This window comes from Aulostomus chinensis, chromosome 21, assembly GCF_037954235.1.
Source record: "Aulostomus chinensis isolate RoL2024-O1b breed Wild chromosome 21, RoL_Achi_v1.0, whole genome shotgun sequence".
In the NCBI taxonomy this organism is placed as follows: Eukaryota; Metazoa; Chordata; class Actinopteri; order Syngnathiformes; family Aulostomidae; genus Aulostomus; species Aulostomus chinensis.
The window spans coordinates 20,461,208-20,473,749 of NC_141340.1; the positions used below are offsets into that span (position 1 = coordinate 20,461,208).

Below are 12,542 nucleotides of genomic sequence, written 5' to 3' on the forward strand. Positions count from 1 at the left end.
TAAATATGAGGTATGTGCAAATGTACAAAAATAAGTAATATATAAAAATAATAAACAAAGTTAAAGAGGAAGAAGTATGTACAGCAGTGGAGTATGTACAGTCTCAAATATACTGTATGTCTATGTACAGTGGTACTGCAACACTGTATACTGAAAAGCAGTTATTACAGTTGCTCACAATTGTATCTTGCAGTTGATGGAAGTCTTCATATAGCTGTAGTGAAAAGGTATGTCTGGCCTAATGGAGTCCAGAGTTCAGGTGTGACTGTTAAACAGCCTGACAGCAGTGGGCAGGAATGAGCGGCGGTACCTCTCCTTCTTGCAGCGCGGGTGTAACAGTCTCTGGCTGAAGGAGCTGCTCAGTTCTGTCAGAGTGGCCTGGAGGGGGTGGGAGGGTCTGTCCTTCATTGCTGTGATCTTAGCCAGCATCCTCCTGTTGCCCACCTCCTCCAGAGTGTCCAGGGAGCAGCCCAAGACAGAGCTGGCCCTCTTGACCAGCCGGTCCAATCTCTCTCTGTCCCGGGCTGAGATGCTGCCTGATCAGCAGGCGATGCCAAAGTGGATGGCTGAGGCCACTACAGAGTCATAAAAGGTCTTAAGGAGTGACCCCTACACTCCAAAAGACCTCAGTTTTCTGAGCAGGAAGAGCCGGCTCTGCCCCTTCCTGATCAGGGCGTCCGTGTTGTGTGACCAGTCCAGTTTATTGTTCAGGTGAACACCAAGGTACTTGTAGGAGGTGACCCTCTCTATGTTTGAACCCTGGATGTTCACTGGTGCAGGTGGAGAATGTTGTTTCCTGCAGAAATCCACAACCAGCTCCTTAGTCTTCCCCGGGTTGATCTGGAGGTGGTTTTGCAGGAACCAGTCCACAAAGTCCTCCATCAGTCCCCTGTACTCCCGATCATCTCCGTCAGTAATGAGGCCGACGATCGCAGAGTCATCAGAGAACTTCTGGAGGTGGCAGGATGGAGAGCTGTAGGTGAAGTCCGAGGTGTAGAGGGTGAACAGGAACGGAGCCAGGACAGTCCCCTGCGGCACCCCAGTGCTGCAGAGAAGCATGTCCAACTCACAGCCCTGTGCCCTCACATACTGTGGTCGGTTGGTGAGGTAGTCCGTAATCCAAGTCGTAAGGTGGTGGTCCACTCCAGCATGCTGCAGCTTGTCCCCCAGCAGGATGGGCTGGATGGTGTTGAAGGCACTGGAGAAATCAAAGAACATGATCCTCACAGTGCTTCCAGCCTTCTCCGGGTGTTCCAGCGATGAGTGGAGGAGGTAGATGATGGCGTCCTCCACGCCGATGCCGGGCTGGTAGGCAAACTGAAAGGCTGTTTAAAACTTACCTGTGCAGACTTCAGCCCGAGGCAGCAGCACGCAGCCACGAGATGTGAGGTGAAAAATGCCACCTCGGAAAGTTGGCTTCATTGTTGCCAACTCCTCAGGAAGGAAAGTCGCAGGACGTCGCTAAATGACGCCATCACCTAATTTGCATAATGTGCACGTGATCGCATTGGATGCTGCAGGAGAGACTTCGCAGTCGAGACAAAAAGTGTTGAAGAAACTAAATATGTTTTATCACATGTTTATATAATATATATAATATACATACTGTATATAAAACTGTATAATGCAGTGATTTGGTGACAAAAAATGAAATGAATGAACCTTTACGTTTATTTAACATCCCGCCATCCAAGCCCACTCCTCGGCGGCTTTGCGCATGCGCGATTCATTTGCTGCCTGGACGAAGAGGGTTGAGGGTCTCTGCTCCTCTCCTGACTACAGCTGCCAACTACCGCAACGCTGGAGGCGGTGATCGCCTGTGTGTGACGACTTTCGGGCGGAGCAGGAAGAGCCCACTGCTCGCTGAGAACATGAGTTGCGGAACACAGATATGTGATTTTACGTAAGTCTCCAAATATCAGAGAAGTCTCCAATAACACCAGGAAAAGTCGCTGGATTTGTCGCGAGTCACTTTTGACACAAAAAAGTCGCCATGGAGAGTTGGAAAGTCGCCAGATTGAGTGAGAAAGTCACCAAGTGTGCAGCACTGCTTGTGCATCTGCTGACCTCTGGTGGCCCTCTCAAGAGACACATTTTTGAGCTGCCCTGCCAAGGAGTCAAGCTCATGACTCACTTTCCCTTCCAACGCCTGTTTTTCTGCTGGGATTCAAGGTCAAGGGCTCCATCCACCGTCGATTCTTTTCCCCTCCCATTAGGGTAACCTGTCTGTAGCAATGGACTTCAGAGAACGTTAGCAACCTCTGTGCACTGCGCCTCAGCGTGTGCTGACTTCACTCTGTGATTTTGGCCAACCACTTTGAGGCTGAGTTGCTGTTGTTCCCAGTTGCTTCCACTCGGTGATAAAACCAGTAACAGTTGAGCGGGGAATATTTAGAACGCCTGAATTCACTGAGCTCATGAGAGCATGGAAGTAGGCAGGAAGGTGGAGCAGATCCAGGATCCATGGGGACAGACGTCTGCTTTGACCTGTGTATTCAAGAACCTTTGTAAATACGCCCGTCTGTTCCGAGGATGGCAACCTTTCCGTGTCTTTGGTGAACAGTCCCATTTCTCACTTTTCTAGACTGTATGGGCTGAGGCGAGGGTTCCATCTTCTTCTTGGCAGGCTGCTTCATGCCAGCGTGCTGACCGGTCACAGCACTCTTGATTTTGGGTGCCTGTGTGTCAGGGACGACCTGGCTTTGATTGGGCTTTGGGGTGTGGAGGGCACGGGAGTGGATGAGCTTGCACTGGGGGGGGGGGTCTACTGGCTGAGGGGAGCTCTGAGGTGGGCTTGGGAACAGGCATGGCAACTGGTCGGTCGCATGAAAGGCATTTCAGTTGTTTCTTGATCCCAGCGGCAACCACTTTCTCTGGTGCTTCCTGAGCCTGCAGCTTCTTCTGGATTGTCTTCCAACGATCCTCCTGCTGCTTCTTCACAGAGTCCAACTGACTCGTCAGCTCCGATGACAAATTGTCAATGACCTTGTGCATCTGCTGATCTCTGGTGGCCGCCTCAAGAGACACGTTTTTGAGCTGCTCTGCCAAGGAGTCAAGCTCATGACTCACTTTCCCTTCCAGCGCCTGTTTTTCTGCTTTAATCTGACTCTCCACGACCCGCTTGTCTGCCTTTTTCTTCTCCAGCTGGTTCATTGTCTTGTACAGGTTGTCGATGTCGGCCTGTTGCTCTCTGCTGTCGTTTTGCAGACGCTTGTCAGTCTCATGTAGATTTTCCCACTGGAATTCAAGGTTGAAAATGTTGCTCTTTGAGTGATTCACTTGACCCACGTCCTCATCTTGATGGCGTTGCTGTCTCATTTTTTCTTCACTTAAAGCAATTTCAGCCATCAGCTGCTTCTCCAGTTCCTCCACAGAGTTGCAGAGGTCATTTATTTGTTCTTGAAGCTCTTTATAGGCTTTGGCTGAAGAAACTGCCTCAGACTTTTCCATGTGTTCACGGTCATGAATGAGCTCTCTGAGGTGTTCCAGCTGAGCCCGGTCCACCTTTCCCTCCTCCAGGGCTGCAACACGAACTTGCAGACACTCGATCCCTTTTTCCAAGTTGAGTATGGCCGACTCTACAGCAGTCTGCCGGTCAGAGCAACTCAGTTCCTCCGGTTTAGGGTACCTCCACATCCTGTCTCTCAGACGGTTCACGGTTTTCTCCAAGGCATCTACACGATGGCAGCACTTCTCGACCATCGGGAGCGATTCTGATTCAACTGTTTTCCCCAGCTCCTGTATCTCACTCCTCATGCTGTTGTTGAGGTTGTGGAGCTCCTGGATTTGGAGTTGCTGCTCCGAGGTGACCTGCTCCAGACACTTGATCTCAGCTGCTTGATCTGCTGATTCCTGCTTGATGGTGGAGGGAGTTCCCTCAACCACTGGGAGCCTCTGACCAGAGGGTCACCGGTCCATGGCAGGGCCGATCACAGACATAGTAAAGAGGAGACCCTGCATCTACCGGTACTGCCTGTTAGCGCCGACGAGCCGTGGGGTCGCCATTACATTTTATATGCATTCAAGGTGGGATTACCAATAAATTAATGGAATATTCTGATATAAGAAACATGTGGTGTATGATAGGTATTTTGCAAACACTGAATATAAACACAACAATAGAAAAGCATTTATAGAGAATCAATATATTTCATAGCAGATACACATTAATCTGTCACGCACACACATCTGTATATACACACACATATACACACAAACGATAAATATATACAGTATATATATATATATATAAATATACTGTATATATGTATACACACACACACACACACACAAACACCATCCATTGTCTTCTGCTTATTCCTTTTAAGGATTACGAGCCAGCTACTGCACTTTGAGGCGTCCGTTATCTGGAGCTGCTGGATGATGAACACATAAACTCACACAATTCAAACAATAACTATCAATCATTTCAGTTGAGCAGGTTTGGGTCATTTCTTTTATTTGGAAAATTAAAAACACAACCTTTGGTCTTCATTGATCATTAGTTTTTATTTGCACAGGGAATTAAAAAAATAATGAACATGATCAATTTTCCATTAAAAAACAAAAAAGGTGGAGAGAACATGAACACAAGTGTTGGCAGAGAGGCGCCACTACTTTGACACAAAGTTGTTTGATTGAGCTCAGTGGTTTCTGCCCCTCTGCCAAAAGGCTCAGTGTCTCCGCACTGGAACGAACTCCTGAGGATCTTCTTTGGCCAGCTACCAGGACAAGGGCTGGACAGGGTCTCTCACGCTCTGGTGGGACTCCCGCATCTCACTGCTGATGTCATGATCCCGCCAGTTACGCTGATCCTTATTCAGGCGGCCCCACAGAGCTTTGGCCCCTGGATGGTCCAAAGCCACAGGCTACAAAGAAAATACAATGTTTCAAGTTACAACCATAACATTTGGTCACCCAGATTTCAGTAAAAAAGATTTGGACTTTACCTTTGTGTTCTTACACGGGGTATTGATGTGTGTCCTCAGGGGAGGGGCACTGTCTCTGTCCTCTGAGAATGTCTCCTGTGCCAGGGAGGCTCATTAGCATGAGGGACATGGCCTCCAAAGGCTCCTCCTTGTTTTTGGCCTTCCTGCGGCCCCTGGAACGGTGCCCTGGTGGGTGTCCTTTGGGGGAAGGTCAATGTCTCCGTCCTCTCTGAACAAGGACAGTTGCGCCAACTAGGTCCATTTGCATGAGGGCCACGGCCCCCAGTGGCTCTCCCTCATTTTTGGCTTTCCTGCAGCCCCTGGCAAGGTGCATAGGTGTGTCCTCAATGTTGCTTCCATGAGGGGGCATGCACGTACAGTGTATCTGGCAATGAAGTTGACATTAACTTTGACCTTGTATTCTCCATGAGCCACACACCAGGCTGATGAGGGCGCTAATGACATTCTGGCCAAGCCCCCAGGTGATCCCCCAACTGGTTAAATACCTGGCTTTCCTCACCTTCCTTTAGAACGGAAGAAGCCTCTCGGATAAGTGGGGAAACGTCTTCTACACCAGTGAAAGAAGAACTTTTGCCTACACCAGATTTTGTGTGTCAACAGAACAGCATGTCTGCATATTTTGCCAAAGAAAATTGGACTCTTTGCAACAGCCCCTTCTTGGGCTCAGCGGGGGCATCCCCCTGGCTCATCTGCATTTTCTCTAGACTGTCTTTCGTACTGGAAAAAAACAAAAAACATGACGATGAATGACTCTGTCAGTCATTGAATTCACCTGTTCAGGTGTCTGCTCAACTCTACTGATACCAGAAACTCAGGTACTTACTACTGGCCCCCGTCTGGTTTCACCATCAGATGGACCATTTTTATAAATGGATGATGGAGAGCCTCCTGAGGTGTGATCCTCTTGTCTGGGTCCAATTCCAGGAGAGCCTTCAGGAGGTCGATGAAGGCAGCTCGATCCTCCAACTCCGCTTTGTTGTCTGTCTCTGAGGGGAACTGAGTTTGCAAAGATTGTGTTTGTCAGCATCCTTCTATCAGCAGGAGAGCAAACTTGTATTAATGCAAATGGACCACTTACTGTCATCAGCGCGTCCAGGTACTGGAGTAGCCCTTTCCAGTTTGTAGTCCCTAAAGTGTAATCCTACATGGTCGACAGCAACAAAACACGTTAGATACTTTCTCCTAAAGGTTTGAATCATTTCAAATAGTTCCTGCCTAAATGAACACATCTGGAAAGGACAGAAGAAGTTCAAATACCTTCAACCTCCATTTCGGTTGTAAGTGTTCACAGTACTCAAAGTACATCTGGGTGTGTTTCCCGGCGTTGAGTAGGTGGTCAGGTGGCTGGCCAAAGACGTCCACCATGGACCTGATCTGGAGAGAGAAATTTGTATCAGCCAATGTCCTACTTTACCTCCCTAAATGACTTGGGATATGTTTTCTGCAGTGGGATGTCATGAGGTCTTCGCTACTTACAATCTGGAACTTGTCCCTTGGAAACAGGCGACGGGCGGTGAACAGTTGAAACAACAGGCAGCCGAGAGACCACATATCTATGGCCTCGGACACAGGGAGTCCCAAAAGGACTTCAGGGGCACTGTTGGTAAAGAACAAGTTGAGGGCATTGTTTATTGTGTTTTGGGTTGTGTATTGCCTGCTACTATTTTTATGTTGGTTTATTGCCTGTTTGCACCGTGAAATTTCATCTGTGCTGTATGTCATGCACGTACAGTACACTTGACAGTAAAGTCGACTTTGACTTTTCACAAAGTCAGCATGTGTGTGGAACATTGGAACAACTTTTAATGGATTGTGAAGAGCATGTGACAAGAGGGGCCTTGCAGAGGGATCTTACCGTATTGCCAAGGGCTGGATGATCTGACCGTGTTTGCTATTAGCCTCGCTCGTAAAGAAGGACAGGCCAGAGTCAATGATCTTGACTTTGAAGGGTGTCTTTTCATGGTCCACTAACATGACGTTGTCCAGTTTTAAGTCAGAATGAATTATTCCCATTGACTTTAGTGTGTCTAAAGCTGTCAGTAGCTGCAGGAAAAAGGAGGAAACGTATGAGACCAAGGTGAAGGTCGGTATAATTCCTGGACCAGTCAATAGAAAAGCTTGACATTCTTACCTGCTGTGCTATCGGTCGTATCTCATGAAGGTTTAGTGGCTGGAAGTTTCTGTCTTCTAACAATTCATATAGGTTCCTATCCAGCCTCTCAGATGATAGATAGGCGTTTTCTCCAACTTCAAAATGCTCAATGTCCTTGACCAAATTTGTCCTGTCCTGTTCAAGGACACTCATTGCCTTTGCCATGGTTATCTAGAGAGAGGAGCAAAAAATGACATTGTTGAGAGACGCAGGGTCGTACAACCTATGCTAATGCTTTAAATGTATGCTCTCACATACACACATACACAATATTGAAACGCTCTCACATACTCACACACTCCTGAAACGCTCTCACATACACACTACTGAAACGCTCTCACATACACACTACTGAAACGCTCTCACATACACACACACACTACTGAAACGCTCTCACATACACACATACACACTCCTGAAACGCTCTCACATACACACACACACACAACTGAAACGCTCTCACATACACACACACACACAACTGAAACGCTCTCACATACTCACACACTCCTGAAACGCTCTCACATACACACAAACATACGACTGAAACGCTCTCACATACACAAACACACAACTGAAACGCTCTCACATACACACACACACAACTGAAACGCTCTCAAATACACACACACAATACTAAAACGCTCACACATACACAATACTGAAACGCTCTCACATACACATACACACACTAGTGAAACGCTCTAACACACACACACACACACAAAACTGAAATGCTGTCTCACATACACACACACTCCTGAAATGCTCTCACATACACACACACACAACTGAAACGCTCTCTCACATACACACTACTTAAATGCTCTCACATACACACATACACACAACTGAAACGCTCTCACATACACACACACTCTACTGAAACTCTCACACATACACACACACTCCTGAAACGCTGTCTCATACAGACACAACTGAAACTCTCTCACATACAAACACACACTACTGAAACGCTCTCTCATACACACATACAAATGAAATGCTCTCACACACACACACACACACACACTACTGAAACCCTCTCACATACACACACAATACTGAAACGCTGTCTCATACACACACACACACACACACACTACTGAAACCCTCTCACATACACACACAATACTGAAACGCTGTCTCATACACACACACACACACACGACTGAAACGCTCTCACATAAACACACACACACAACTGAAACACTCTCTCACATATACACACACACAATATTGAAACGCTCTCACATACACACACACTACTGAAACGCTCTCTCACATAAACACATACACACTACTGAAACGCTCTCACATACACACACACACAACTGAAACGCTTTCACATACACACACACTCCTGAAACGCTCTCACACACACAAACATAGGACTGAAACGCTCTCACATACACAAACACACAACTGAAACGCTCTCACATACACACACACACTACTGAAACGCTCTCACATACACACAAACATACGACTGAAACGCTCTCACATACACAAACACACTAGTGAAAAGCTCTCACATAAACACACACACACAACTGAAACGTTCTCTTTCATACACACACACACAATTAAAATGCTCTCAAATACACACACACACTACTGAAACACTCTCACATACACACTCTACTGAAACACTCTCAGTTACACACACACGATTGAAACACTCTGGCATACACACACACTATTGAAATGCTCTCAGATACACACACACACTACTGAAACGCTCTCAGATACACACACACACACTACTGAAATGCTCACACATACACACACACTACTGAAACGCTCTCACATACACACACAATACTGAAACACTCTCACATACACACACACTACTGAAACGCTCTCAAATATACACACACACTACTGAAACGTTCTCTCATACACACACAAACTACTGAAACGCTCTCACATACACACACACACACAACTGAAACGCTTTCACATACACACACAAACACAACTTAAACACTCTCTTATTCACACACACACTCCTGAAACGCTCTCACATATACACACACTACTGAAACGCTCTCACATACACATACACACACTAGTGAAACGCTCTCACACACACACACACACAAAACTGAAATGCTGTCTCACATACACACACACTCCTGAAACGCTCTCACACACACACACACACAAAACTGAAATGCTCTCTCACATACACACACACTCCTAAAATTCTCTCACATACACACATACACACAACTGAAACACTCTCATATACACACACACACTCCTGAAAAACTCTCACATACACACACACTCCTGAAACGCTCTCACATATACACACACTACTGAAACGCTCTCACATACACACACACAACTGAAACTCTCTCACATACAGACACAACTGAAACTCTCTCACATACACACACACTACTGAAACGCTCTCAAATACACACACACACTCCTGAAACGCTGTCTCATACACACACACACACACACTTCTGAAACGCTCTCACATACAAACACACGACTGAAACGCTCTCACATACACACACACTACTGAAACGCTCTCTCATACACACATACAAATGAAATGCTCTCACACACACACACACACACACACTACTGAAACGCTCTCACATACACACAATACTGAAACGCTGTCTATTACACACACACACACACACTACTGAAACGCTCTCACATAAACACACACACACAACTGAAACGCTCTCTCACATACACAAACACACAATTAAAATGCTCTCAAATACACACACACACTACTGAAACACTCTCACATACACACTCTACTGAAACACTCTCAGTTACACACACACACGATTGAAACACTCTCACAGACACACACAACTGAAACACTCTCAGTTACACACACACACTATTGAAACACTCTCACATACACACTCTACTGAAACACTCTCAGTTACACACACACACGATTGAAACACTCTGGCATACACACACACTATTGAAATGCTCTCAGATACACACACACACTACTGAAACGCTCTCAGATACACACACACACACTACTGAAATGCTCACACATACACACACACTACTGAAACGCTCTCACATACACACACAATACTGAAACACTCTCACATACACACACAAACTACTGAAACGCTCTCAAATACACACAAACATACGACTGAAACGCTCTCACATACAGACACACACAACTGAAACGCTCTCAAATACACACACACACTACTGAAACGCTCTCAAATACACACACACACTACTGAAACGCTCACACATACACAATACTGAAACGCTGTCACATACACATACACACACTAGTGAAAAGCTCTCACACACACACACACAAAACTGAAATGCTGTCTCACATACACACACACAACTGAAACGCTCTCTCACAAACACACTACTTAAATGCTCTCACATACACACATACACACAACTGAAACGCTCTCACATACACACACACTCTACTGAAACACTCTAACATACACACACACACACACACCTGAAACGCTCTCACATACACACACACTCCTGAAACGCTGTCTCATACAGACACAACTGAAACTCTCTCACATACAAACACACACAACTGAAACGCTGTCTCATACACACACACACACTACTGAAACGCTCTCACATAAACACACACACACAACTGAAACGCTTTCTCACATACACACACACTATTAAAATGCTCTCAAATACACACAAACACGATTGAAACACTCTCGCATACACACACACTATTGAAATGCTCTCAGATACACACACACTACTGAAACGCTCTCAGATACACACACACACAACTGAAACGCTCTCTCACATATACACACACACTACTGAAACGCTCTGACATACACACACACTACTGAAACGCTCTCACATACACACACAACACTGAAACACTCTCACATACACATACACTACTGAAACGCTCTCACATAAACACACAAAAACTGAAACCCTCTCACATACACACACACTACTACAACGTTCTCATATACACACACACTACTGAAACGCTCTAACATACACACATACACAACTGAAACGCTCTCACATACACACACAACTGAAACGCTCTCACATACACACATACACAACTGTAACGCTCTCACATACACACACACACGACTGAAACGCTCTCACACACACACACACAACTGAAACATTCTCACATACACACACACTACTGAAACACTCTAACGTACACACACAAACTACTGAAAAGCTCTCACATACACACACACACACGACTGAAATGCTCTCACATACACACACACTACTGAAACGCTGTCACATATATACACACGTACACACACAACTGAAACGCTCTCACATACACACACGCACACACAACTGAAACGCTCTCACATACACACACGCACACACGACTGAAACGCTCTCACATACACACACGCACACACGACTGAAACGCTCTCACATACACACACACACACTACTGAAATGCTCTCACATACACACACACTACTGAAACGCTCTCTCATAAACACACACTACTTAAACGCTGTCACATATACACACACAACTGGATCGCTCTCACATCCACACAAACACTGCTGACACTCTCTCACATACATATACACACAACTGAAACGCTCTCACGTATATACACACACTACTGAAACGCTCTCAAATACACTCAATACTGAAACGCTCTCACACACATAAACACACTACTTAAACGCTCTCACCTACACACACACTACTGAAATGTTCTCACATACACACACACTACTGAAACGCTCTCTCATAAACACACACTACTTAAACGCTGTCACATATACACACACAACTGGATCGCTCTCACATCCACACAAACACTGCTGACACTCTCTCACATACATATACACACAACTGAAACGCTCTCACATATATACACACACTACTGAAACACTCTCACATACACACACCACACTGAAACGCTCTCACATACACACACACACTACTGAAACGCTCTCACATACACACACACTCCTGAAACGCTGTCACATATACACACACGTACACACACAACTTGATAGCTGTCTCATACACACACACTACTGAAACACTCTCACATCCACACAAACACTGCTGACACTCTCTCACATACACACACACAACTGAAACGCTCTCTCACATACACACACACTCCTGAAACGCTCTCACATACACACACACATACAACAGAAATGCTCTCTCACATACACACACACTCCTGAAACGCTCTCACATACACACACACACACAACTGAAACGCTCTCTCACATACACACACACTCCTGAAACGCTCAAACATACACACACACACACAACTGAAACGCTCTCTCACATACACACTACTGAAATGCTCTCACATACACACACACACAACTGAAACGCTCTCACATACACACACACACTCCTGAAACGCTCTCAGATACACACACTACTGAAAGGCTCTCTCATAC

The 12,542-nt window shown here is 45.8% G+C and overlaps 1 protein-coding gene across 10 annotated transcripts in view; it reads right to left on the reverse strand.

Moving 5' to 3' along the window:
• Nucleotides 1-4,494: 4,494 nt before the first annotated feature.
• Nucleotides 4,495-12,542, reverse strand: part of LOC147242018 (homeodomain-interacting protein kinase 2-like) — a 35,336-nt gene continuing 27,288 nt past the window's right edge. For 9 of the 10 annotated variants that reach the window (XR_015111017.1, XR_015111014.1, XR_015111018.1 and 6 more), the window contains 8 exons: nt 7,081-7,272; nt 6,805-6,992; nt 6,426-6,546; nt 6,207-6,323; nt 6,028-6,090; nt 5,773-5,945; nt 4,950-5,666; nt 4,495-4,868 (listed from right to left, as the gene is read on the reverse strand). Coding sequence is in view for 1 of the 10 variants with exons in the window: in XM_086192011.1 (XP_086048137.1) it covers nt 5,543-5,666; nt 5,773-5,945; nt 6,028-6,090; nt 6,207-6,323; nt 6,426-6,546; nt 6,805-6,992; nt 7,081-7,272 (978 nt within the window). In the remaining 9 variants the exon portion in view is untranslated. Of the gene's footprint in view, nt 5,667-5,772; nt 5,946-6,027; nt 6,091-6,206; nt 6,324-6,425; nt 6,547-6,804; nt 6,993-7,080; nt 7,273-12,542 lie in introns of all 10 variants that reach the window. The other variant, XM_086192011.1, reaches the window with a different exon arrangement.